Source organism: Urocampus carinirostris, chromosome 19 (assembly GCF_059441175.1).
Source record: "Urocampus carinirostris isolate Australia breed hairy pipefish chromosome 19, RoL_Ucar_1.0, whole genome shotgun sequence".
Taxonomy (NCBI): domain Eukaryota; kingdom Metazoa; phylum Chordata; class Actinopteri; order Syngnathiformes; family Syngnathidae; genus Urocampus; species Urocampus carinirostris.
The window spans coordinates 21607774-21635371 of NC_142367.1; the positions used below are offsets into that span (position 1 = coordinate 21607774).

The following is a 27598-nucleotide window of genomic DNA, read 5'->3' on the forward strand; positions in this document are numbered from 1 at the left end:
TGCCAAAAAAAGCCATTCATAATAATAATAATAATAATAATTTCCTTTGTATTGTCATTCTTTGTAACAATGTACACAGAACGAAATGTCGATACACCTGACCCGTTGTAGCGAGTCGATGCAGCCGCAGCCAACAGAGGGCGCCGCCATTATACCAATTAGGTATGTCTCGGCCAAGGCGCGAACCAGCGACCTCCCAGTCTCAAAGCGGGCACACTACCATCTATTCAGCAGGACATTCAAACATTAGAACAGTTTGTTGGGTGTGATCATTTATAAAACAAAACACGGGAACTAAAGCACTTCAAAATTTTGACATTTTTGAAAGAAGATGGTAAGTTTGTTTACTCTTTGCTTAAAGGAGCTGAACTGTTTTACTCTTTGCCGCCATCTTCTGGCTTTAATTCACAATTACAGGCTCCGCTTGTTTGTGATGCATGTGCAAGTATGTGCATTTCTTGGATGCATTAAAATTAACTTTTTTTCATCTTTTTGGGGGTTTGGGTTGGCGTCTGGACTCTTAATTGATGAAGGCCTATTCTTTCACTATTCTCATTCTACACTAATAAATATAAACTAAGCATCACATCACTTTCTCAGCACTCCCCTACCCACCATTCCTCTTTCCTAATGTTTTCTGCACCGAACAGCTTTGCTAAATGTCAGATAAAGCAAATGGGCACAGTGGAAGAAACATAAGGTCTCTTTGAACTCAGTTGGGCATTTTTAAAACATACTTAAGAAAATAGTTTAAGGACACCTCAAACGACGTACCCCAACTTTAATAACCACTGTAGTCCATTGAATACATTTTGTAGCTTTGATTTATTAAAAAAATTGAATTCATTAAAATTAAAACCTGCATTCATAGAAAAATCACATTATTTCTTTGAATATCTTTTTTTTTTTTTGCTCAACATTAAAATATGTGTTTTTCAATAATATCATGGCTATTTCAAATAGGTGTATCTCATTGTTTTTCATTGTGAATATTCCTGCTAAAAAAGGAAACGTGACATAAAACAGGGAGCAGCCATGATACTAAAACCTAAACTGCTTCATTGATTTGCCATTTCCCGTCAAATTGTTCGACTAAATCGTTTTCTTTATCTTTAGAGGGAAGGTAATGAAATCATTGAATGAAAATCGCAAGTACTCTATTTTGCGGAGGGTGCGACTCAAATATGCTTTTTCCTTCTCCGTTTTGCAATTTTGGGCTGGTGCAATTTATAACCCGAAAAGCGATTTCAAGCCCGGAATATACAATCTATAGATTAATCAAACGACAACTGATGTTTGACACTAAAAATTCCCTGTCTTCACAGCATTTACGCATTCCAGCCCCCCCGCCGAGAACCACCTTGACCGCGGCATGCACCGAGTTCATGTTGCGGGAGTTTTCGGGAATCGAACCGGTCCCGGTCCGTGCAAGGCCAGCTCTGGCCCTTCGTCATTCCGGGTGGTCATGTCACCCTCCGTCGTTACCGTATCGGACACTGTAAACGAAGATCAAATTCAAATCTGCAGAACTTTATTGGCGCTATTCGATAAAAAAATTGAAATATAGGTGTTGCAAAAGTATTGGCCCCCTTTAAGGTAATACTTTGTACAACCTGCTTTTGCTGCGACACAGGTCTTTTGGGGTATGTCTCTAAATTTTGCACATGTTGAAACTGAAATATTTGCTCATTCTTTATTACAAAAGAGCTCAAGTTTCTTAAGGTTTGGTGGTGATGGATCCTAGCTGCAGCGCCCCCCTAACTCATTTGAAACCCCTGCTCTTTAGGACTTTGGCTTGGCCATTCCAACAGTTTCACATTGTTAGTTTTAAACCATATAGTAAATTTTGCTTTAGTTTATTACGTTGTCCTGAAGGAAGGGCAGCATGCACCTAACCTCGGGTCTCAGAATCGCGCTCCATCTTCTCATCATGTCTAACTATCTTCCTAGTCCCAGCTGAAGAAAAGCAATTCCAGAGCATGATGCTGCCACTACCATGCTTGACAGTGGGGATAGTGTTTTCATCATTGGTTGATCATTGGTTGCTTCTCTGATAAGTTTTCTTCTTGTTTGGGCCAAAAGATTAAGAGGGAAGGCCAGTGGTTTTATGCTGATTGTCCCATTCCTGCTTTTGAACATATCCTCAACTCTATCCTGAACCTGCCTGGTGTGTTCTTTGGTTTTCATACTGCAGTCTGTGCTCTATTATCTCTTTTCACAGACCTCGGAGCCCATTAACAGAGCAAGGCATTTAAATTGAGACTGTTTCTTACTGTTGGTCATTTAGGTTGGCATTGGATCATTTAGAATTCATCGGGAAACTTCTGAAGTCAGTTGGTTGAGCTGAAGGAGAACAAGGGGGGCAATATTTTTGCAACACCTATTTTTCAGTTAGTTTTTTGAAAATATAAAATATTGAAATAATTTGGTTTGACTTCAGGATTGTCTCTCACACATTTTTGAAATATTTTCTTTTTTTTTTTTTAGCTTTAAGTTTGAAGCCTGAAATGGGGGTATTAAAAAAAACAAAAAGTAGCATTTCCCTCTCTAGGCACTCTAATACAGTGAACATCTCCGTGATGCGTTTACTGACCTGATTTCATTTAAGGCCTTTCCCAGCTGTCGGCCACTTTTTCAGGAGCGCTGAGTCGCCTCAGACTCTGAAGCACGGTTTGTAAAGTGTTCCCTGGTTGGACGAAAGGCTTCACGTCAAATGATTGCCATATTTGGGCCACGTGACCATATTTGGCAATCTCCTTACCCACTTCCTCTTCGTACAGGTTGAGTTTCTCCACAAGCTCGGAGGCGCGGGTGGGAAAATCGGCAACTGTCAAACAAAATTGGAAATATTGACTTAGAAGAAATAGTTACACCATTTTTGAATACGATTGTGTTCTTGGGGTATAATGTTTAATTTTAGAGCAAAAACATTGATGTTCAATTTATTGAAAATAATCGTTATGTAATAAGTGGAATATCCGATTAACCGAGTTTGAAATCTAAATTTGTTCAGTAAACCCCCTAGGATACGGCGACCCACTTGCATTTTCGCATTACTGTTTTTTTTCAGCCCCTCTTTACGGCATTTGCCCCTCTATGATATCAACTGAAAATTTTTCGCCACCCAAAACCTTATAAAATTCGGTTTCGGTTTTCGCCCAAGTCGTCTCTAAGACTCCTGTTTCCAATTGGTCGATGACCAATAAAATTCTGGTTGGCGTCACGGCATCATGAAAATACAGGCATGCTATTGGCTGAACTCCATCCCACAATGCTTCACTCTTCATTCGGTTCGAAATAGTTCTTTCTATTTGCAAGTTGGCGATAGAATACTACTTTTATACTGCACTTCGCTATGGGTCCGCAGATTTAAGAGATGCTAAAAAGAGAAGCCAAAAATAAAGAACCATGGAAACGAAGCTTATAATTAGCAATAAGTTTGAAGAAGGCACACAAACCACTATCAGTAGCATAGTCGTAACCGAGAGATTAGGCCCGCCAACAAATCGAATCCGGTGTTGTGCCGAGAAATGCATCCCCTGGCTACTATAACCACTTTGACCTGGTTTTATCTCACTTTTCAGGAATGTAAAAACGGACATATAACCAAAACCACTTCGTTTTGCATTTGTTGGGAATGTAATACAACTTAAACCGTTCCGTCTTTGTATTTGTTGTGAATGTAATCGAACGGTAACGCACACCGTATATAAATCACTTTTAAGCAGGTAACATGTTTATTTTGCCCTTTTCTATTCAAATCGCTCGTATTGAAACTGTTATGCACTCTACCTTAAAGCTTATTTCAGCATAATAAGCTTTATGGTAGAGTGCATAACAGTTCTCAAAAGTGATTTATATACGGTGTGCATTACCGTTCGATTATATTCACAACAAATACAAAGACAGAATGGTTTAAACTGTATACATTCCCAACGAATGCAAGTCGAAGTTGTTTTGGTTATATCTTCGCCATCAAATTCTCGAAAAATGATATAAAAGTGAGATAAAACGAAGTAAAAGTGGTTATAGTAGCGAGGGGATGCAAATCTCGGCAGGAATGCATTTCTCGGCACAACACCGGCTCGAGATAAAAACGAGCTGCAGTTATAAATATGTCCACTTGGCGTCGCCAAAGCCAGGCCTCACTCCCAAACGCAAAGTAGCTGTATTTCAGTCTCTCATTTCTCTTTCTCCCTCTTAGTCTATCTCAGACCATCTTTTTTCTCCCCTTTCTTTTTTCTGTCTTTCTCTCACTTTGTCTTTGTTTCTCTTTCTCTCGCTTTCGCTCTTTCTTACTTTTCTCTTTCTGCAAATTACCGATGTGATTTTTATTCTTGTCTGTGCATTTATCAAGACATGATTTTTAGAAATATTTTTGAGACAAATCTCTCCTCATTTAGGTGTTGGGTAAAAATGGCTTATTTTCACTTGCAGAATTTTCTTCCCATTACAATTTACCACTGGGAAACGCGGACTTAATTTTCGACATCACCCATAATTTATGTCCATAACTGATTCGAAATCCTTGCACTCGTACACATTTCATAGTGTCCTGTTTCGTTGTAGCATGCACCTGTCCTCTTCGGGCTATGATGCCTTATTGGACCATTGCCATACAAACTAATTCCAGCTGCTGTTAATCATGAGGGAAGAAATGCATTGACAAAGTGAAGCCACCAGAGCACTATTTTTAAGCATACTTAGTGAGAAACATGGCAACAATGTCCAGCATTTACATGCACCTTACTCAAAATTCAAGACGACATTACCAGTAAACATGACTTGACATTAATATTTGAGGATTTCAAGCATCCGTACGAACCCAGGATATAGTAAGTCTTCATTCCTCGGCAAACACTCACCGACATTGCTTTTGGCCCGAATGCCGTCGAGCAGGGCGAGCAGCTCCGAGCGGCACGCTCGGGCCTTGGCCAGGGTGGCGCTCATGTCCTGGGTCAGCCGGTGGTTCTCCACCAGCTCGCCGTGCACCCTCTTCCAGGCCATCTTGTCCTCGATCAAGCATCCCTCCATCACCGTGCGCAGCTCCTTCTCTTGCGACACTTGACTCTGGAGGACCTCCGCCTCCTCGCAGCGCTAAGCGCGGGTTTGGTGGCGCGTCAAGCGTCTTTTTACAGAAAGAATCGAGGTTTTTTTGCGTTACCTTGTGCAACTGAATGGCCATCTCCTGCATCTCGGCTTCCAGCTGGTCAGCATAAGCTTGCTCCAGGGCGTCACCGGGAGGGCGAGCGCTGCTGTGCCACCGAGCGATAGCCGAGGTCATCTTGCGCTTGGGTCCAAACAAGCTGAAAAAAGACCATTCTTTATCGGGTCTTTTCCCAGTTTAGCCCCTAAAATATGAAACTATCAGTATCCAGTACCAACTATGAAATGATAAAGTTCAAATTGGCCTTTTTTTAAATACTAGATAATTCAGTCCTGTGTGGAGTTTGCATGTTCTCCCCGTGCTTGCGTGCGTCCAAATTGTCCCTAGGTGTGAATGAGCGAGCAAATTGTCTGTCCCTGTGTGCCCTGTGACTGGCTGGCAACCAGTTCAGGGTGTCCCCTGCCCACTGCCCGAAGATAGCTGGGATGGGCTCCAGCACCCCCGCGACCCTACTGAGGATAAGCGGTGCAGAGATTATTGAGAAAGATGTATTTCCCAAGCCTTAGAGTACTGGGGGAAATCATGAAAAATAACATCTGATTCGAGGGTCTCAAACTCAATTGACTTTGGGGCCGCTGGAGTTGAGGTCTGGGTGATGTTGGGCCATAAAGGCCTTTCCACAGGAGAAGGTCCAACCAAGGCATTTAACTGTTTTCAAAGACAAAATATTATCAAACAGTCTTAAAGAAAATAATACAACAAATAACCTAAGAAATGTAATATGTGAGTAGAAATCTAACAATCTTGGATCACCCAAAGTTACATGCAAGGTGCAGCCATTGTCCTTTAAGGCTCAGTTCAACAGCAGTAAGCCCCTCATTCCCCATTTCGATTTAAGTAAAATAATTTGCAATTAGATTGCAAACATTGACCAATCAAATGAGCTATTTTGTTAAAACGTCACTGCCCATGTCAAAAGAGGAGGTAACTCGCCTACATCGATCTCCAAAATAGTAGCATGTGAATTTTAGGTCCTTCCTAACTAATTAGCCGGGAAAAATCATTTAGGGCTGCAACGACGAATCGATAAAATGAATTATTAAATGCATGGGATCTACTTAGATCATCGATTCGTCTTTCGCCACCTCTATTAAATGCAAATAACAGCGCATGCTTGTAGTACCCCTTCGATCCGGCAGAGGACGCCCTGACACCGTATTTTCATGCACCGGGCCAAATCCAAATGTACCGGTTTTAGCACTTTTAAAATTCAGAAATTAACTCAAAGTGCTGTATAAAAACATCCAATGTACAAAAAGGAGCAGACATTGCAGTTATGAGCAGATGAAGACATATATTAGATCCCAAAAACTACAGTTCATTCCTTGCCTTCTTAAGTTTTTGCATAGAGATTTGTAGAAATACATATAAGAGCGATATAGAATTGATAGATTGTTAGCTGCAGCCCTAGTAGCATCCATGTCAAAGTCATGCAGGCCGCATTATTATTAATTTCATATCAAGGTTGGGGGCCACAAACTATCGTCTTGCAAATGACCCGCGGGTTGTAAACTTGGGAGTGTAATCTGGAGGTGCCAACCTTTTTAAAGTTTAAAACAACTTTATGTTAATGATTAGCAAAATGGATACCATGTTTGAAAATAACTTATCAAATTAAATCATCAAGGGGGAAATATTGAGGAAAAGAGCGGTCCATTTTGTATGAACTTTGAAGGACAGCATCTCGATGGCATGCAATTGGCCAGAGAAAGCTTGTGCAACGGGAAGGAGGGATACTCTGCCTTGACAGGACCTGGACATGTTTTCGATACTAATGTCCTTGAGGATGAAATCGTTTTAAAAACGTTACATCATAAGAGTATAGTAAGGAATTTGGAATAAACGACAGGGCTCCATTTCTATCAACTGCAAGTCTTCTGGGTGACTTTTGGAAGAACATTCATGTTATAACGCAGTCATAATTATTAGAAGTTGGGTTGCAATAGGCTCAGTGAACCACTTAAACATCTTCTTTGTTTAACATTAATTATAGGCTAATTTTAAATACACCAATCATGCCAATGATTTCTCATGTCAGTTACAAATCAGACTGTCTAGAAAATCACAATGAAACATCACTGGTGAGCGTTAGTGACCCCTGCAGTAAATTAGCTGTGTGTTCAAGTCGTTCCTCCTTAGAATAAAGTTCCCGTGGAAACTTACGTGATGCCGATTTCCTTCAAGTCGTTCTCGGTCAGGGTGAGAAAAATACGGAGGTCGATGTCTTGCTCCTCGAGTAGAGGCAGATATTTGGAGAAGCCGATTTGTTCCAGAAATTCCGCCAAATCCTACAGGGATCAACCCAAAGGGAGGGGGGGAGTCAAGACATTTTAGAACAATGTGTCACAAACCTTATTGAAGCAAAGCACTGCTATCAATTAGTGTGAAGAGCTACCAGTATGATACACATTTTTGACGCATCAACTTCTATCAGGGAACTTAATGGTGAGTTTCTCTGGCTTTATAGTTTTCAGGTATCTGGTTTCAGACTGATCTTGATGTTTCTCTGATGAGTATATTTTCATATCTTGAATCCCGAGCGTTTAAGCTTTCCAATGATATGGGGCATGATATAGTTCAGTGACTGGTGACATGGTACAAGCACGTATTTGTTTCTCAAAGGCCCAGCAGTTCACTAGCGTGGTTAAGGTACCGTATATTATTAAAATTTTCTGTGTACCATCTATCTTTGGGCATATAGTCAGCTGTGGCTGATGTATGTACAAAATGATTTTTCCTTCAAAAAAGTACTGGGTGCGGCTTATAGTCAGGTGCGCCTTATAGACCGGATTTTACAGTAGGTTATTACTAAGTCGATGTAGCAGAGGTAAGAGCTTAAGCCCAACCCTTGTTTGCCCCAAATTCTGGCCCAGGTTGGGCCTAAACTGCCAATCATTACGTTGGAATTGGGCCTGGATTCTCTCACGCTGACTTTTTAATACAAATATTTGTATAAAAATGTATACTAAAACAAAAACTTTTATTAAAAAAATTTATCTCCCCAAAAATTCTGTCTATGCTTTGGCTCTTGCCGACCATACATTGTTCTTCTTATATCACTCTCTTACTTTAAAGTGCCATGCTAGATTCTACTGCTGCTGTGCTTTATGTCCCAATTTTCAACCCTCATATGATGGCCTTCAAATCCCTCAATGATGGAAAATTGTTTATTTAACTTCTGCAGACACAGAAATATAAAAGATGTAAATGTTTAATTTGGATTCAGTTATAAAAACAGGCTTTAAATTCGGGCGCAGTCCTGCAAATCGAGTGAATTGGTTTTAATACCCGTGTGTGGCACAGTTCTGAGGTCAGACCTGACTAAGGCAGTAGCTCAGGAGGTAGAGCGCTCGTCTTGGCATCAAGGGATCCCAGTTCGAATCCCGGCTCGTCCGTGTTACACGTCGATGTGTCCTTGGAAGAGACACTGAACCCCTAATACCCCCAATAAGCATGTTAGCGCCTTACATGGCTGCAAGGCCGCTATTGGGAAATGTAGAGCACATTGTAAAGCGCTTTGGGAAGTCATTGATTTGAAAAGCGCTATAGAAATGCATTTCATTTCATGGGATCAAACCTCCTGTGTGGAGTTTGCATGTTCTCCCCGTGCTTATGTGGGTTTTCTCCGGGTACTCCGGTTTCCTCCCACATTCCAAAAACATGCATGTCAGGTTAATCGGCCGGTATAAATTGTCCCTAGGTGTGAATGAGCGAGCAAATTGTCTGTCCCTGTGTGCCCTGCGGCCAGGGTTGGGTAGGGTTACTTTGACTGGATTACTTTCAATTACTTTTGGATTACTCCAATACCAAATATGCTAATAAAAGACAAAAGAAACTAAATATGAATAAAATGACTCAATTTTGTGAAGACTTGGGGAGTAACGGAATACATGGAACGGCAAAAATGATGTCGCAAGCTGTTTGGATTTATTTTTATTTTGTTTCTGTCGCATTTTATGTTAGTTTTGCCGGAGATCAAAGCCAGGAGAGAAAGCTTGTGAGTCATCATTTTATTCATATTTAGTTTCTTTTGTCTTTTATTGGCATATTTGGTATTGGAGAAATCCAAAAGTCATTGAAAGTAATCCAGTTAAAGTAACCCTACCCAACCCTGCCTGCGACTGAGTGGCAACCAGTTCAGAGTTTCCCCTGCCCACTGCCTGAAGATAGCTGGGATGGGCTCCAGCACCCCCGCGACCCTAATGAGGAAAAGCCATGCAGATAATGGATGGATGGATGGGCCTGGATGTTTTTTCAGGCTCAATCTTACTTTCGCGCTTCAGTGGTGGGGCAATAATAGTCTGTTAAACACAGAAGAATCTTCCTTGTTTTTGTTGTCATGCAACCCCCCCACTAAAACGGATAAAAGCCAAACTTACTTTTGGACCACTGTAGGCCGCGTCAACGTTCGAGCCCGTGCACGGAGCTCCACTTTGAAGTGAGTTGTTGCCGCCGTGCCGACTTTTCCCTTTGGAGTGGTGACATTTAGTCACCCGCCGCGAGCTACTCTTCCCGCACGAGTCCGAATCCTGGCGGGGGACGGTGCGCGTGAGATCCGGGTTTCGGACTGCCGGGGGGGGGGCTGGCGCCAGCTCACCTCGTTGCTCTCCACGGAGCCCTCCCAGCCCACGGCGTGGGGCAAACCTTCGCTGGCGCTGCTGCTGCTCCTCGTGGTGGGCGTGTCGTTTCCCAAACAGGGACTCTCGTCTGCGCACACTCCGCGTGAGCCCACCGCGATACTGCTCGTAAATACGCCGCCGCCGGTTAACTCTGACCTCTGCTGCTGTTGCTCTGCCCGTCCAGCTCGTTGATAGGCGAGGTCACGTCCCGGTAGCGGATGGGGTCGCCCCGGTCGCCGGTTGCCGCGGTGCGGGGCTCTTTGAGATGAACGTAAACAAAACAAAATGGACTCCGTGACCAGACATCATTCTCAAGGGGGCGGCGTATCAAATGCATGGGAGGGGGAGGCACGGCTATTATTACCCTCCACATTTTCTGCACAGCTCTTGTTAAACATAATCAACAGCTTCTTTATTTAAAACGCGACAGCAGACTCCCATCCGGACGCTTTTTTGCCACTTGTGATCGGTCAATATGCATTTTTCTCAATAGATTCATTGTGGTTGACTTTACATTTGTTGAGTATTTAAAAGTTGAAAATTGTTCTGTGTGTCTTTGGCTGTTTTTTTAATATATGTTTATAGTAGTTTCCATTATACGCGCTCTTAAAAAATGGATGGTTTATTGTTGTATTTTTTGTATTTGCTTGACTTTAAAGTTGCGTAATATAAAAGGTTTGAGGTTCACTGAAGAGTTAAAAAAAGAGCTATTACTATTTTATTCATTTTGTGCAAAATAGTACATTATTATTGGTAATATAATGATCAATAGGAAGCCCAAAAACCTGTATTTTGTCATGCTTTTTCCTTTTATTCTCCTGCTTAATTTCGTTTTTCTTTTTTGTTTTCTTCCTTTGCGCTCCATTTTCCTTTATATTTTTCTTTCTAGCTTGTTCCTCTTTTATTCTTTTTTTGGCATCTCTTTTTTTCTCTTAGTCTTTCTCTTTTTTTTCTCTTCTCTTTCTTTTTTCCTCTATTATTTTTTTTTTCTTTCGTGTGTTTCTAGCTTTTTCCTCTTTTTATTGTTTCTGCTTTTTTCTTGTCTTTTTTTTTAATAGTCTTTTTCTTCTTTTTTCTTCTTCTCTCCCTCTTTTGGGTGGGTGGGCACTACTCAAATTCTAGAAGACAGAACCCGGGAAACCAAACTGTAGAGAATATACCAGATTGCAACAGAGATGTGTCTTTTTGTGTTGTTGCCATGTTGTTGCCACGATACTGAACGAAAAATGCATTCTCTTTTCCTCGTTCCTCAAGGTTTAAGGCATACTTTGACAAGCTGACATTGACCGCAATGATACAAGAAAAGTGCAGCATTTTTGATAAATAACTTCCACTGCTGTTTGATTCTGATGTATAAATTGAGGACTTGATTGGTAGGTAAAACAGTTGGAATATAATGGGTATGTTGTATACATTCACTTAAGTACTTTTAAACTTCCTGTTTTGCTCCCTTTATATATAAAATAAATCATGTTGGCAAAAAAATACACTTCTTTGTCTCGGAGGGCATCAAATGCTTCCAGGCATCACCGCGGTGTTTTGTATTTAGGGTGCGTGCGTTGTGGAAAAGAGCAGCTCGCCAATTTCCCCTTAGTTCATTATTAATAGTCGCGTGATTGTGCTGAGCTTGGGATTTACCGTTCGCTCCTCCGGTGCGGCCTCCGACTCGGAATTTGGCGATGGCTTGAGGCCCGTCGTGGATGCTGGCGCCCTTAGCACGGCTGCGGCTCGCTCTCGGCCTCGGCAGCCCGCCGTCCGAATCCTCCGACGAGCTGAAGTCTTCGAAATGCCCTGAAAAAAATTCATCTAGATCAGGGATCGAGAACGTATGGCTCATGCTTATCTGAGGTCTTCAGTGATAAGCGCGATATAAATGTAGCCTATTTACATTTGATTATGTTGCACCGAATTACACATGTGCAAAGCCGTATCTTGTTCATGCTAAGTCAAAGCAGAACTCAAAGGGTTGGGTGCATTATCCATGTTGCACTCTTTCAACAAGATTAACAGTCTGGGTGTTACATCAAGAGACCCCGTTTGGTCTGTCACGAAGGAATCAATTACATAGAAGCTCATCAAACAATGTTCGTTCACTATCGATCACTGTGTTTCCTTCGTACGCCACCTTTATTGGTTAAGCATTTTGTTGACGTGGTGGCTTTTAGAGATACTCGAAAAGTAGAAGTTCAGCTAGCTGTTTTAGTTATGTGTAACAACATAGTCTAGGGGTGGCGAACACGTGGCTCTAGAGCCGCATGCAGCTCTTGGCTTATAAGAATGCGGCTCTTTGCCTCATCATATTTTCTTTATACTGTGGCTCTTTGCCTTTTTTCATGTTTAGGTTGTTTTTTGTGTGTATTGAGGGTGGCCACTTTCCTTGAAATCAACACAAGAACAATACTTGTTGCATTGTAAGGAGAGGAGTGTGTTATGGGAAATAATGTTTTTAATTGTGTGTGTTTGTGTGTGTCTGTCTGTCATGGCAGGTCAGTTCGTGGTGTGGCTTTGACTCTCCCAGTTAAAAATTTTGGCTCTTTGTGTCAAAATTGTTCGCCACCCCTGACATAGTCCATATAGTTACTGATGCACAGGTTGACTCATGCAGAAAAAAGGCGTGGCGTGAACGTTTAGCCAACGCAGTACACAATTCACAATGAAAACCTGGGAAGTAGCGAAACCAGGAAAAGTAAACCGCGATACAGCGAAGGCATACCGTACCTCCTTTGTTCCTGGGAGAGCGCGAATCAATGAGGCCGGCGATCTTGGTGTAGCCGTACAACATGGCGAGGGCTCGGGCCGTCTCTCCTTTAGCGTTCCGCTCGTCAGATTTCACCTTCTGTTCGACAAACAGCAGCGATAAACCAACTGCTAAATTCAATTCAATCGAACTTGCCGAACACGTTGAGCTGTGTTGATATCTTCTTAATTTTAGCCTATTTTTTTTTATTATCATGTATTAATTAATTAATTCAGTGAAGGCTGTAACAATTCAAAATGAGAGCAAAAACAACCCAATTGATAAATGGATCGATACAATACTGGTAACAGTCAACCTTAGTCATAAAATACATTACAATGGGGCTATCTGCTGTCGAGACACTATCTAATGAGTGCATTGGTAAATTGCTGTGGTTGTATGTGTGGCCTGGCTGCAACACGCCCAGTTCAAGACATTGAAATATAAAAATGAGCATCTGCTGGACTGAGTTGTAAATACAGCTGGACTTAAGTCGAGCAAGTTGTAAATCAGATGTGATTTGAACAAACCGTCCAGATTGTCTTTTATACAAGACTACCTTATTTTTTAGATCTGAATGCTGTTGTTATTTAATGTTTATTCAAAACTGAGCTAATGTTTTCCTCGGGTTTTCAGATCATTAAAAAAAAAAGGGCAAGAAGATCTGGAATAAATGATAATGTAAACAAAATAGGACTGGCACTGCTCAGAGTTGCAAGGACAGAATGCAGACAGTCTAATCATGATCTGCTCTTCTTACTGCAATCAGTGGAAATGAGTTGTCTGAAGGCTAAAATGTTGCATGAAATGCAGATGTTCTGTGTTATTTTTAATCTACAGACAGCACAAGAGTCGGCAGGTTTTTTTTGACATGCATATTTCATACTTGCTCACTCAGAACCGCTTTAAATACCTGCTGCAAATATAATAAAAATGAAGAATTCAATGCCAGCAGGAAAACTACACAAGCTTCTCACGTGATCTAGAAGGTACTGAACGATGATTTCATGTCCAGAAGCGGCAGCCTCCATGAGAGGTGTGAAGCCAGATCCAGGCTCCCTGCAGAAAAAAAAAAAAAACAAACACAGTGTTGTATAACACCTTTGACATATATAAACCTTTACCTCACGTTGGCGTCTGCATTGTTATCAAGCAGGAACTTCACCATCTGCTGGTGACCTGCGCTCGTACAATGAAACAAAGCCGTCCAGCCTCGACAGTCTTTTACCTCCAACTGGGCACCTTGCTTTTGAGAATAGAGGGACACCTTTTTGTAAGGATAAAATAAAGAAAACTAAAACCTGTTTACGTACCTGGAGCAGAAAGTAGGCGATGCTCTCGTTCCCACAGCTGGCGGCCAGCATCAGGGGAGTCTGTCCTTTGGCCGTGCTGGCGTTGACATCAACGCCGGCCTCCAGTAGCAGGTTAGCTATGTTGTCGTGGCCGATATACGATGCATACATCAGGGGAGTCCATCCTCCTAGGTTCTTCCGGTTCAGGTCCACCTCACGCCTGGAGAAACACAACGAGAGTATGGCGTTCGGTTTGAAAGCTTGCCGATTACACTTTAGGTCAAGTTTAATTGTATAGCCCTTAGCCACAAGAAGACTCAAAGGGATGCACAGACTACAGACGATTATTACGCCATCCCCTGATCTAAAACCTACATGAGGGCAAGGAAAAACTCAAAAACCTCCTTTGGATTTTAAATGCTGCACAGGGCTTTCAACTAGGACAAGACAGTTCGATTATATTACCCCTATTTTAGCTGATCTGAACTGACTTGACTCCCTGTCAGTTTCAGTTGTGATTCTGTTCAAAATCAGAATTAACTTTATTATCATTGTGTTGCTGCAAGAAATCAGGGTTGCACTCCTGTTGGCAAAATATATAATAGAAAATATAAAGTATTCACATCTAAAATAAAAATTATACACAACCGAGATATTGCACTTAAAACTGTGGTTTGGAGTGGTGGTAGCTCTGAATGGAAGAGGCTATTTTACCTGTTGGTAACGTACAAAATAATTGAATTGTCTATTTGTTCCTGCACAGACCCTTCGTTATGAAAGTACTGGTCTTCTCGTGATTCCAAGAGCCAAGAAGAAATCCACAAGTTTGAGATTGTTCTCCATTCGGGCCTTGGTGCTGGGGAAAGCTCTACCCTCTGAGATACAATTTGCAACCTGAGTGGAAGTGTTTAGACTGATGCTTAAGACACATCGCTTATGAGCTATGTTGACTTCATATTCTTGTTTCTTGAGGGACCAGGATGAGCCAGGTTGTTGGATGGTGCATGCATTTTAAACCATCATGCCGGCACCTAGACCTGATGTACTTCATAATCTAGAACCTGCTGCATCGGGTAAGATTTTAGGGCAGGAAGCTGTGAACTGGAAATTCTGTATTAACCTATTTTTCATATTGATGATGTCTGTGTATTACCTGTTGAAACCCTTACAACGCCCATTTCAGCCGGGTCAAAGAGGGTTTACCTCATACCTTTTCAAGGTTTCTTCATTTTCCTCATCCTAAAGTTTTTGAGTTTTTCCTTGACCTCAATGAGGGTAGTGTGTTCAACCCTTTTGAGACTTTTTGTAATCAAGGACTATACGAATAGAAGCAAATATGACCATAAATACTCTCCACTTTGGGATCTAAAAGGTAGTTTTCATCACCTAGTGATGCATTTGGCCACAACGTCGTACTGTCCGATGGAGCAGGCGGTGTGCAGGTCTAGAGGGACGTCCAGGTCCTCAGAACTCACAAGAGACTCTCCCAGCCACAGCGAGAGACTGGCACCCAGTTGCTCGGACTCGCTGGCCTCGTCACTGAGCTCCGACATTGTTCTTAACTTCTGAAAATAAATTTTAAGCACTTTAGTCCTGACAGTTTTGGTCAAAAGCGATTGCGATCTCATAGCTGACAACCTCAGCCTATTTCTCCCCTTATATATGATTGCGATCCCTCTTTTTAAGCGATAATAACCCTTGCAAACGCAATGCTGTTTACTCACCGCAAGTGATGCTATGTAAGGATAATTTGAGTAAAATTCTCTCAGGATCTTTCTTAGGTTTCCCCTCTTGCAGTTAATGTAGTGTTGCTTATTATGCATAGCAGTATATATATATATATATTTAAATCCCTTACTAGAATAATTAAACGTCGTAAACAATTTGAAATGATCAAAAAACGTATAAAATACGGGGAAAGCGTATAAATTGAAAGATATGATGTTCTGGCAGTTTTAGTCAAGCAAGTTAACGGTCCCGAGAGGGTTGCGCGCAAGCGCAGAAGTGGCATGATTCGTAGTAGCCATTTAATCGTCCATAACAATAGAGGGCTCCGCGCTTTGTGCTAAAAATAGTAACACGGCTTCGTGCCGCCATCTTGGAAGTCTGTCGATTACAAGCGGTGATAGCGAGAGGAGCAAATATTTACTCAGTTTGTCTATTTATTTACTCAACTAGCTTCGTTTGTGTACGGATTTTGTCCATCAACACTATGGAAAACTACGTGGAGAGTTTAGACAAGCAAGCACGCGAGCGGTACGCTGCGAAGTTGCATTTTATTGCAAAATTGGATCCCTACAAAATTAAAAACAAGGACTGGAAGTCTGATCCCGATTTGTTGCCGTGTGTGACTTACATCGAACTTGTTAACTATCTTATTTTCTACCCAAGTCCCTTTTGTGAACTGAAGGATTTTCAAAATTACTAAAGTATGGAAGCCTACGACAGATTTGTTGAGGAATCCTCTTACTGTGTTTGTCAAGGTTTGTGATGTGGCGAAAACATGCGAACATTGGATGATACTACACTGAAACTCAAAACGCTATCCCGCCCCCCTCAGCCATTGTAAATTAAAGGTGTTAATTAAGAGCCTTTCATTTAAACAAAGATTGAAAATAAATACAATTGCAAACAGCGCATACTTCATGTTTGTTTGATACATGTGTATGGTGAAGTAGTTATTTAATAATGTTATCCACTGAGAGAGAAGAAATATCTCATCAAAGTGGATGAAATGCACATTTACTATTTATTCTTGGTATATACTTGTTCAACATCTAGATCTTTTAAGAATATTTTTTCAGAAATGTTACTCAAGAAGCAACACCCACAGTATTTAACCTAGCCATACTTGAATGGTGTCGACAGATGTACATGAAGTACACATGTCCCATAACCTTTTTAAAATTTATTTCTACATCATAAATAATTCAATTTACCTGTCAGAAAGTGGTCAGAACAAACACGAACACAGTCAAGCTTTGGCAAATTCGACCGGTTGATAGCTGCCAGCCACATTCGTCTTCGCCGTTCACTTTTCTCCTGAGCTTCAATCCCCTGATTGTAAACACACTTCGGAAGTCTAAAGAAGCCCCTCCCACCCTTTTCCCCTCGGCTACAACAGCCAACAATAACGCACATATTCGGCATCACAATGTAGAATCTAACTGGTTCGCTGAACAATAACAATGAAGTGAAAAGCTTTGTGGACTTCCAAAATGGCCGCCAGCAATGCATCGTGGGTAATCTTAGGACCTCGAAGCACTCTATACAGATCTCGAAAACTTGTCCTTAACTTGTCATAATTTAACAACATACGACAATAAATACTGTATTAAAAACGTTACACTTGAATGTATATACGTGAAACATGATGGTAAGTTGTGCTAAACTTTGAAAAAAAAATACCTCTCCTTGATAAAAGCATGACTCAAACGCACATCTCATTTGAACATGATTATTAATACATTCAGTTACATATATAATAAAATTTAGCGTTAAATCGTTATTTTTCGACTTACTTGTCGGTAAAGTGTGCAGATGTGACGGGACACTGTAGCCCCCCTTTTCCGGTTTGTTTTGTTTAACGGAAGTGACGACATACAAACAGCAAAATATATGAAACGTTGAAACAAAGCGGTTTTAACAAAGCTTTAAACCGGAGGTTTTTCTTTCACAAAATTGTGTTTGAAACATCAAATATTAAAAAAATGAAAGCCATACGCAAAGCATTGCTCCAGCTAAAATCAGTCTAAAAGGTCCGACTTCGTCAAACCGGATCAAGTAACCCATGAAAAAGCGCGTTCACGTTCTCCTGGAAGACAGCAAAGGTATATCACAGAGTCATCGATCAAAAACTGAGAGAACACACGGAGTGTTCCCTCCGTTCTGGATAGATATTACATACTGTATTTCCTTGTGTTTTTAAATATGTCTAGCGTCATTCTTTGTATTTGTAAGAAAATGCCGTTTACTGGGCGTGAACGCCGCGCGCGTTTTCCCCATTTCCTATCGATGACTCTGTAAACTACCTTTCCTGTCTTACAACAGGGAACGTGGACGCGCATCTTCAAGGGATTACTTGATCCGGTTAGACGAAGTCGGACCTTTTAAATCTCAGGATAGGGGAAACCAGTCAGGTTTACTTAAGCCTGGTTTAGATTTCTTATCCTGGATTATTCAATTCACACTTTTGGGGATTGAAGATACTGTATATCGATGAAATTCCACCTCATATACAGCCCTGTAGTTTAAGCGAACACATGGCAACGGGAAAGCAGAGAGCGGCGTATTTTACCCCTCGAGAACTCGAAGTTCTTATGCGATCCTACGCCGAATACGAGCACGTCATTAAAAAGAAGTGTAACACCGCGGTCGCCGCAAAAGAAAGGGAGGCGGCGTGGGAGAAAATCACGGCGAACGTCAACGAGTAAGTCGAAATCTTATATGAAAAGCGTGGAGTGCTTTAACGCGAGTTGGTTCGTTTGATTCAGGTGTCACATGGGAGAGAAGCGCACTTGGCACCAGGTGAAGATGAAATATAAGAACGTTGTCCAATCAGGTAAGCCCCGCCCCCTCACAAGAAGCCCTTGTTCCGTAAAGCAATAGACCACGCGTTTAACAATAAAACGAAGAAGCTTAAAAATGACGCCAACACTCTGGTGACTTCGCTTCGCCATTGCATTTCTTCTTCCTTTGCGACAGGCATTAGTTTGTATGGCGATGAGATGTGAAGTGACATCGCCCCTTAACTTGTATTTCTGAAGTCATTCCATGTTCTAATCCGGGGAGGGGTGGGGCCGTATGTGACATGTTTTGAAACGACCACTATTGCAGCAAAATAGTATATTAAGTCTTTGTTTTATGTACTTCATTATTTATTTAATTTTGAAGTATTACCATAGGTTGTTTTTTTAAGTATTTCCGAAGTCAGATTTTTATTGATTTATCCGTAATGTTACTGTAGTTTTATTTTTTGTACAATTTCTAAAGTAATTGTTATGTTGTATTTCCAAAGTGGTATTTTTATTTTAGTATTTTGGAAGTACTTTTGTTGTATTTCTGTCGTATTTTCGTCTTATTTTTGTATTATTACAGTAGCTTAATGATTATAGTAGGTTGGTAGTATTATTTTTTGTAGTATTTTTCTATTATTTCTGTTGCATAGTGTAGTATTTCTATATAAGAATGTTTTTTGTATATCTTTAGTATTTCTGTAGTATTTTTGTAGTAGTGTTATTGTGGTTTTATTTTTGTAGTATTTTTGTGATATTTCCAGAGGATATTTTTTGTCGCATCGCTACAGGTGTAATTTGCAGTATTTCTGTTGAAAACCTCTTGTAATAGTATTTTTGTATTGTACAATTATGTATTAGTATTTTTTTAGTATTTCAGTATAAATATAATTGATATATTTCCAAAGCAGTATTTTAATCGTCTTTTTGTAGATTTTTTGTAGTATTTCCATAGTAGTGTTTTAAGCATATTTCTTTAGTATTTTTGTAGATTTTTTGTAGTATTTCCATAGTAGTATTTTGGGAGTAAATAATTCTTTAGTAGTATTTTGTAATATAGTATTACTGTAGTATTATTATTTTTTTTAGTATTTTTGTAACAATTCTGTAGTAGTATTTTTCTAGTAACTTCTTTAGTAGTTTTTTTATATCATAATATTATGTATTGGTATTGTTTTAGTATTTCAGTATAAGCATAATTGGTGTATTTCCAAAGCAGTATTTTTTTTACATTTTTGTAGTATTTCCATTGTAGTAGTTTTGTCGTATTTCTGTAATATTACTGTCGTTGTCTGCAGTGCTGAAGTATTTTGTAATATAGTATTACTGTGGTAGTATTTTGTAGTCATTCTATACATTTATTTTCAGAATAAAAGCAAACTAATATATATAGTCCCTGTTTTGAAGCACTATATTTAATATTTACTTTTGTAGTTATTGTGTAGTATTTTTGTTGTATTTCCGTAGAAGTATTTTGGAGTGGACACACAAAGCGACAAGCGTTAACCCCTCTTGGAGGCCCCCTAGTGGTCGCGAGGCCCTAAGCAGCCGCTCTGCTAGTCATGTTCTATGAAATAATGAAGCCTACGTGAACTAACATCGACTTCTTTTCAGCCAACAGAAAAAAGGCAGGATTTCGAAAATCAACGGAAAGCCAAGCGCAGTCGACGATAACAGAGGCAGACGTGGAGCTCGCCTCAAGCCCGAATGCAGGACAGTTAAAAGCGTTGGGAGGAATCGTGGGAGGGAGTTTATCCTCTGACACAAGTAACTCTATGAACTGAAACATATCAAGAACACGGAATATTTTCAAGCCTACTTTTAAAAAGAGTTTATCCCTTTTTTCCCTCCAAACAGATTCTGACGCTACCATATGCATGGTGGAGCCCATAGAAACCAAAACAGACATTGTAACAGTAAGTATGAATATTAAAGGGACAGTGTGCATTTAGAGACTGGTGAAAACCACTTTGTTCATTAAAAAAAATTAAAAAAAATCAACTATTATATAAACGTGCCTTTTTTTAAATTCTTGTAGTTCAAGGAACGTATTAAGCGTAATCGGAGGCTTCCTTAGAGGGAGCTGATATAATTGTCTGCCATCTTGCTGCTACGGGTAACCACAACCCCATGCAAGGCATTTGAATACACTAAGCGTATTTTTATATGATTACATTGAGATGCGTATGCAGTAATTCCTTGTTTTTTCGTGAGGGTTGCGTTCCCAAAAAGTCAAATCCCGCAAGTAGAAAACATTTTAGTCATTAGATATATGTAATATACAACATATGACTAACAAAATAACAACAGATCTATGAATAAAAACACAAAATAAAGTAATATATGGTCTTTATTGTCATTAGACAATATTCCAATGGAATTGGAGGTTCTTCTTTCAGTGTAAAAATGCTCACAGTTACGCTAGCACCGGGAATCCACAAGTTGAGCCAGGTCTCCACGATGATTAAAATACAAGTGTCACGAATGTAGAGGTCCCCATGAGTTGTAGCTCTAAGTCATCTCTTTCATGGGTTATTGGTCCGGCTTTTGTGAGGTACAAGCTCGGCGGAGTTTTTATATCCCCTAGCCGTAGCTATTGCTGTCTCTCCCGGTGGCGCCTCAGTCTCTTCCCGTACTTGATAACAATCCACGCAGCACCCTGTGTTGGTCAGCATTCCTTTTCACTCTTCTGATTTTCCTCAGAGTCCGATTTAGTGAATGAATTTCTTTTAAAGAGACGCTAAAATACAGTCGCTGTGCTTCGTCGGTTGCCATATTGACATTTGCGCCCGCCTTCTGTTTGACTGACACCAGCCAATCACAGTCATGCCTACCCAACACACACAAAGTCCTCCCCAACCTGCCTCTGTGGTAGCATGTGCTGTCTGCTGCAGAACACAACGCACAATACGTTGATATCAATGAGAATAAAGTGAGTCTGTGTTGTTATTCAAGACAGAACATAACGGAATGTGTCCCTCTTTTAGGATGACGAGCACGAAGAAAAGGTGTCCATTTCCTTTATAGAGGGAATTAGACCTACAGAGGTAACTTTTTCCATTTCCTAGCATTAAATATAGAGAATTATGTTTAGCTTCCACTAAATAGGTCCCCATTCTTTTCAACAGGACATGGGAGAGGAGCAGCATGAGAGTCTTTCAACTTCGCTTGCACAGGCTGAAACAGTGAGACACGGTGCCTTGCACAAGCATGAAAACATTTTTTTCAACATTTTGTGTGAAAAGTAGGTGTTGCAAAAAGATTGCCCCCCCCCCTTGAGTTAATACTTTGTACAACCTCATTTTACTGCGATGACAGCCACAAGTCTTTTGGGGTATGTCTCTAAAGGTTGTGCACATCTTGAAACAGAAATATTTGCCCATTCTTCCTTACAAAACAGCTCAATTTTCTTAAAGTTTGATGCAACGCGTTGAAGCACAGCGTTTCAGATTTTTCCACAAATGCTCTATAGCAGGGATCGGGGCCATAATGGCAAAATATTTCAGTTTTTGGAAGCAGCATACAATATATTTGAAGCAAAAGAGCCAAACTCGCTCTCCAGAGAGAATCAAATTTTTCGGTGCGTTTTATTTCACTGTGATGCGAGATGATTTGATGACATTTATGAAAGCCCGTGTCTCATATCAACAGATGTACCACTTTAAATGTGTCCCCCCCCCCCGCAATAAGTTGAAACTCATTTTGTCCATTTTTTCATAATGGTTTCAAAACAAGGTGCAAGCAGAGTTCTTTTGTGAAAATGTCACAAAATACTGCAAACAGGATACTGATGGATTTACCTTCAGTTCAGATAGAAGTGCGCTGTACGCATTGCTCCTATCGCTCACCCAATCAAATTACTCTGTGTGCTTGGCTGGTATATCTGTGTGTTTTCAGTTTTTTGTGGGTTTTTATCATACAGTGGACTTATATAGTTTATTGAGCTTTCAAATGAAGAAATCCTTAGCGACCTACAGGCAAAACAGTACAACTAATTGGCCCACTTCAGTTGTCTATGCCTGCAGGTCATCTAATGTGATCGTGGACCTCATGGTTGCTTCTCTGATTAGTTTTCTCCTTGCTTGGGCCTCAGGTTGAGAGGGAATGGCAGGTATAAATAGGTTTTCAGTGGTTTTGCGCTCTCTCCAGTCTGATATTCTTGCTCTGGGAGATGTGTAAATGTTGTGAAATCATTCTGTATCCCATTTTTGCTTTGAACTTCTCCTATGCTTTATCCTTAACCTGCCTGGTGTGTTCTTTGGTCTTCATAATACTGTCTTTTCTCCAGTGTCTCCTTTCACAGACTTCTGAGCCCATCACGGAGCAGGTGCATTTGAACTGAGACTTATTGTTTGTCATTTAGGTTGACATTGGGTCATTCAGAAGTCATCAAGGAACTTCTGGAGTCAGATGGCTGAACTGAGAGAATAGGGGGGGGGGGGGATTTTTTTTGCAGCATCTACTTTTCAGTTTTTTCGTTGTAGTTACACATAATGTTGATAACATTTACAAGGATCAGAATTTTCCGCGGATCCGCGGATTTCCGCTGTTTTTGAACCCCAAAGGTCATTCCCGTAAATCGTCTAAATTCGATGAGAAAATATTTTGGGGGGGTGAGGTATGATACGTGACTGTTTCATCACCCCAAGTTAGCATTTAGACCATTGGTCGATAGGTTCGCTGCTAACCAATCAGCGGAGCTTTTGTTCAGAGCATTGGCTTTCTCAAACATGGCGATCCTTCCGGTCTTTTCAAACGGTGAAATGAGTGTTTGAAAAAGTAAATATGAAAATACTAAGAAAAGAAGACGAGGCTTTTGTCTCAGAGATTGATAAAGGAATCAAGAATAAATTGAAGTGGTCATGGCTGGAGAAGACTGTCACAGTAAACGTTAAAATCGGCGCAAAGATCGAGGAAGTTACAGAAACTTTGAGCCAGTTCGTCGCAAAGTGTGATGTTCCAGGGAAAGCAAAGTGTCTATACTGTGTCGATCTGATTAATTATGGTACGCGAGGTTGTGTGGCACTGCTCGATCATGCTAAAATGAACAAGCACAAAGCAAAATTAGCTTGCCGGCGATCAAATTATGCACTCGGATCCGCATTTAAAATCGGCAGTGAAACTAACAGGAAAAAACCACCGGTTCAACATTATTGGCCGTTCCAAATCCTTCCACTTCAAATACTAGCAGCAGTCAACCACTGGTTCCCCTGTGTGACAGAAAATCCCAATCTGAGGTATTTATAAATCTATTTATTTATGAAATGATTTTATCTTTTGTGTTTATACAATATTTAGAACAGGATAAACAAAATTTAAAATTTGTTATAAACATGATTAAAATAAATTATTTTGTATCATCATGATCATGTTCAATATTACAAATGCTTTTAATGTCATTATTATTTTTTTAATTTTTATATATATATATATATATATATATATATATATATATATATATATATATATATATATATATAATACAAGGTTTCTGTTTTGTTGGATTTAATTCATTGTAGTGCAATTTTCACATAGCAAATAAGATAAATGCTGTTGGCTCCGCCCTGGACCTGGCCGGGGCCTGTGGCCCCTGGACCCTGGCTATTTCAGCTGAAAATGAAAATCTCCATTCTGATCCCTGCATTTAGTTTCATCTCACATGTCGACTCATAGAAAATATTTTCAGTTTTTTAGTTAGAAGTTTGAAACCGGAAATGGTAGCAATGTAACGAAAAGTTCTTGAGGTGGGGCAACACTCGCTATGCACTGTAGATGCTCAATATACACTGTTATTTTTGTGACAGTTCAATCTAACACCCTATTTCGTTAGCAGTTATCGTGGATTCATAAAACCCATCTGTTGAAAAAAATCCAAAAAACCGACAAAGAAATGCAGTACCTGGACCGCCAGATCAGGAAGGCGGACCTGGAAATTCAAATACTGGAGCATCAATTAGAGGTGGGTGCATGGTCAGAACATTTGAATTGTGACTAAACTAGTTCTTTTGATTGTAGGAAATCAAGAAGGCCAAATGAAGCATGTGACGTGTCCTTGTTTAATTGCTGGTGGTGATTAGGAATCATAAAGATAGCCCCTGGGGTTCCTCTGAAATTGCAGTACATTTTATTTGTGTTTATTTTACATATTATTAAGTTGTTGTAGTTTTTTTTATAATAAAATGAGGAAAGAAATGTCTGATGTGGTATATAATTTCCTATTTTTATTATAGGTTGGTTATTTCAGTATTTTTCTCTCATTTTAGTAGAGAAAATAATCTTTAAGGCAGGGGTGGCAAACAGGCGGCCCGCGGGTCGAATCAGGCCCGCTAAGGGATTGAATCTGGCCCATGAGACAACGCTGAGGGAAGCGCAAGAGAAAAACGAGCTGCAGGTTAAAATATATCCACTTGATGTTACCAAAGCCAGGTGCCTCTCACAAACTCTGTACTTGTATTTCTTTCTCTCTCCCTCTCTTTTTTGCTCACTATCTCTCTTTCAGTCAGTCTCTCTTTTTCTCTTTCTTTGTTCCTCTTTGTCTCCATCTCTCTCTCTGTGTCTTTTTACCTTCTTTTGCTTTATCTTCCTTTTTTCCCTTTCTCTCTCTCTTGCTTTCCCCTTCTCTTTCTTCCCTTCTCTCATTCTCTTGGATTTCTTTCTCTTTCTTTCCCCTCTCTCAATATCTCTTTTTGTTTCTTGTTTTATCACATTCTGTCTCTTTTCTCTCTTTTTCTCACTTTCTTTGTCCCACCCTCTCTCTTTTTCTCTCCCTCTTTCTCTTATTTATTTCTCTTTCTTTCTCTCCAATCTACTAGACCAGCCCCCGAGAGAATGTCTGTTCTATCATATGGCCCCAGGGTTAAAATGAGTTTGACACCCCTGCTTTAAGGGGTAGTGTGTATTGTTTGACCACTAGATGTCCCAGTATTGTGTCATGCGGCGGAAAACAAGTGCTAAAAAGCACAAGGATGAATACAAAATACGGAGAACTCAAAGGGACCAAACTGCAGTTTTCTTCCTAATTATTTTTTACAAACATTTCGTGACGTTTCCTTGTTTTTCAAAACCCTAGCTAACGCTAATTTCTCGGCTAACGAGTATTTAAAAAATGCACTTACAGAGATAATACGTCCATGAAGTTGTGCTAGTTTTTTACACCACTATATGAAAATAAATAGAAGAAATACTGCCATTAGTTACTTTGAGGCCTTGTAGTTTGTATTCCTCCTTGTGCTTTTTAGCACTCGTTTTTAGCTGCACAACAAAATACAGCAACATGCAGTCATCAAATACACACTGTCTCTTTAAAACAGATGTAAAAACACAAACGTTCCTAAAGATTTGTCTTATCTTTAAATAAGAATTCAAATATCATTAAGAAATTGATGCAAGTAAGCAAGTGACCATGTTTATGTAGTTCAAGGTTTGTTGTCCTGGAGAGGAATGGGCGCCACCAGGGTGTACTTACCCAAGACACACCATAGGAAATGGTGCCCCTATCACCCGAGTGGGTAAGGGGTCCAAGTAACCAACCATGCAAGTGACCACTCTCAGGGTGTCTTTACATATTTTGGCCTTGTGGGGTCAGTGTGGTGCCATGCATGCATAGTGTACGCATTAAAATGAGAACATTTTTTAATGTTTTGATTCAATTCAACTACAATAATGTAACTCACTTTTTAAATATTAAAACTATTTCACCCTTTGAATTCTCAAATTTTGTTTTGGGGTTATTGGTACCCGTAGTAATATGCAAATGTCTCAACCTACAAGTATTTAAAACGAAAACCTCTTTTATAGACTACATTCATGCATATGTTGCGACCATCCAGGGCACGAGACCAAATCTCTCTGCAAGGCAAGTAAGATGACGGATTCAAAACTTAACTCAATATTTGCTAGTTCTTGGGAATGAGCGTTTTTTTCTGCACGTGGGAATATCCCCAAAATCGATGTGCATAGCGGAAAACCTTCTTTTTATGCTAGTAACTTACAGACTTTCAGTGGTCGAAAACTCCAATAAACTCCCCCCATTCTTTTTTTCTATCATTGATTATCTGTGTTAATAAATTGTGTGTCCAGTCGGCATGGTTCATTGATTTACTTTTCTTGGGATTAGTAATTCATATCAGAACTCAAAAAACTCAAATATCTCAATTGTTTTATCAGTGTAGGAAATTTTAGCATCTTTCAGAGGAAAAAAAAGATTTATGGTGGAGCATAAGCAATACCTAGAGGCAAATTTGTTAACTGATTGCAGGGAAGAATAATTTGTTGAAATCCTCAAAATTAAAGCTAGAAAAATCCCTGCACATAGTATGGACGATTTATTGTAGTTTATTTTTTATTTTTCCTTTGTAAACGAGACGCATAACCTCAAAAGATGAAGAATTTACCTTTTTCCCGAAAGTCCACATCAAATTATAAAAAGTTGAAGCGGAACTCCTCTTTTGACGCAGTAAACACAAAGGAGGAAGGTTCCAAGCCAGTCTTCGAAATGGCATCCTGAGTTTCGGTTTGAGTCCGGTTTTCCTCAGAAGCCTCTTTGCTCTCAGCCCTCTGACGGAATGAGGATTTTCTAGGCGACTCCGATTTTATCCTGACCTGAGCGGATGCGAGTTCTGTAGAAACGGAGGGATGAGAATCATAAAACTGCTCACCAGGGGAAAGTAAATCATGTCATTTTCTACCTTTTTGGATGAGTTTGAACTGCTTGTTTTTCTCCTCCTCCATCTTTTTCCTGTAGTCTCCAGCCATGGCCCTCATCACTTGCCTCTTCTTGACAAGAGGAGCTTTGGAACTGCGTAACGTTTTAATCGCATGGGAAACGTCCTCTCCTGCAGGAAAAATTAACATAAATAGATATCCGGCTCTTCTGAGTTAAATGCCTAAGTGTCCTTGAGCAAGACACTGAACCCCTAATGCCACTGATGGCTATTGGTGTGTGAGTGAATAGGTGAGTGTGAGCTCGATGCCCACTTTTCCCTGCAGGCATGTTTCTGGCACTTTTATTCCGGCAAAAGTAAAATAGGATGGATTTCACCTAGGGAAAGACTTAATTCAGGGGTTCTTAACCTAAGGTTCACGAGCAAAATATGTCTCTTTTCATGAGTACATAGGGCCTGCAAATAACATTTTGCTCTTGCGATTTATTTTTGTGTTGTTCCCTTTTTTGATACGTGCAATGCTGACTTTGGTACATATAAAGCCGAAAACTCAAGCAATGCTGATGTTGGATGGCTCTGGTCCGGTATACATACAGCACAGTCCCA

General features: G+C 40.2%; 3 protein-coding genes across 11 annotated transcripts in view; 2 read left to right on the forward strand and 1 right to left on the reverse strand.

The window, feature by feature from the left end:
• The window catches only part of wdr24 (WD repeat domain 24), a 34709-nt gene extending 19204 nt beyond the window's left edge, over positions 1–15505 (forward strand). Inside the window, exon 12 of one of the 2 annotated variants that reach the window (XM_088324173.1) lies at positions 14579–15505. The gene's annotated coding sequence lies outside the window, so the exon portion shown is untranslated. Of the gene's footprint in view, positions 1–79; positions 783–14578 lie in introns of those variants that run through there. The other variant, XM_088324172.1, reaches the window with a different exon arrangement.
• On the reverse strand, positions 4–27163 carry anks3 (ankyrin repeat and sterile alpha motif domain containing 3). Of its 3 annotated transcripts, XM_088324174.1 has the most exons (17): positions 27017–27163; positions 26723–26947; positions 15202–15380; positions 13837–14035; positions 13648–13769; positions 13501–13582; positions 12505–12622; positions 11425–11577; positions 9943–10044; positions 9765–9874; positions 9547–9696; positions 7331–7455; positions 5165–5306; positions 4866–5097; positions 2762–2827; positions 2594–2686; positions 4–1496 (listed from the first exon to the last, which is right to left on the reverse strand). In XM_088324174.1, exons 2-16 carry the CDS (start codon positions 26828–26830, stop codon positions 2604–2606), a joined length of 1971 nt encoding a protein of 656 aa, XP_088180300.1. In that variant the 5' UTR covers positions 26831–26947; positions 27017–27163; the 3' UTR covers positions 4–1496; positions 2594–2603. The 3 variants fall into 3 exon arrangements, with proteins under 3 accessions (XP_088180300.1, XP_088180302.1, XP_088180301.1); XM_088324176.1 differs by lacking the exons at positions 26723–26947; positions 27017–27163 and adding an exon at positions 17337–17588 and having other exon boundaries at positions 15202–15377; XM_088324175.1 differs by lacking the exons at positions 26723–26947; positions 27017–27163 and adding an exon at positions 17337–17587.
• LOC148347699 (uncharacterized) lies at positions 17333–24558 on the forward strand. 6 transcript variants are annotated; one of them, XR_015848138.1, is made up of 8 exons: positions 17333–18244; positions 18309–18376; positions 19944–20096; positions 20187–20245; positions 21317–21376; positions 21458–21524; positions 24160–24288; positions 24345–24558. XR_015848138.1 is itself a non-coding variant. In XM_088324179.1 (8 exons), the coding sequence occupies exons 1-8, from the start codon at positions 18078–18080 to the stop codon at positions 24363–24365; spliced, it is 714 nt and encodes a 237-aa protein (XP_088180305.1). In that variant the 5' UTR covers positions 17333–18077; the 3' UTR covers positions 24366–24558. The 6 variants fall into 6 exon arrangements, 4 of the variants coding, with proteins under 4 accessions (XP_088180305.1, XP_088180306.1, XP_088180303.1 ...); XR_015848139.1 differs by having other exon boundaries at positions 24163–24288; XM_088324179.1 differs by having other exon boundaries at positions 21458–21514.
• Positions 27164–27598: the final 435 nt, after the last annotated feature.

Excerpts from the sequence above, each read along its gene's own strand:
- LOC148347699 (XM_088324177.1), top strand. The coding sequence starts at position 18,078 with ATGGCAACGGGAAAGCAGAGAGCGGCGTATTTTACCCCTCGAGAACTC. Across the intron at positions 18,245-18,308 it reads ATCACGGCGAACGTCAACGA|GTGTCACATGGGAGAGAAGC; the intron begins GTAAGTCGAAAT and ends CGTTTGATTCAG. Across the intron at positions 20,097-20,186 it reads GAGTTTATCCTCTGACACAA|ATTCTGACGCTACCATATGC; the intron begins GTAACTCTATGA and ends CCCTCCAAACAG.
- anks3 (XM_088324174.1), bottom strand. The coding sequence starts at position 26,830 with ATGCCATTTCGAAGACTGGCTTGGAACCTTCCTCCTTTGTGTTTACTG. Across the intron at positions 12,623-13,500 it reads TTCAGTACCTTCTAGATCAC|AAGGTGAAATCTGACGAGCG; the intron begins GTGAGAAGCTTG and ends TTTGTCGAACAG. Across the intron at positions 2,828-4,865 it reads TCGGGCCAAAAGCAATGTCG|TTGCCGATTTTCCCACCCGC; the intron begins GTGAGTGTTTGC and ends TTTGTTTGACAG.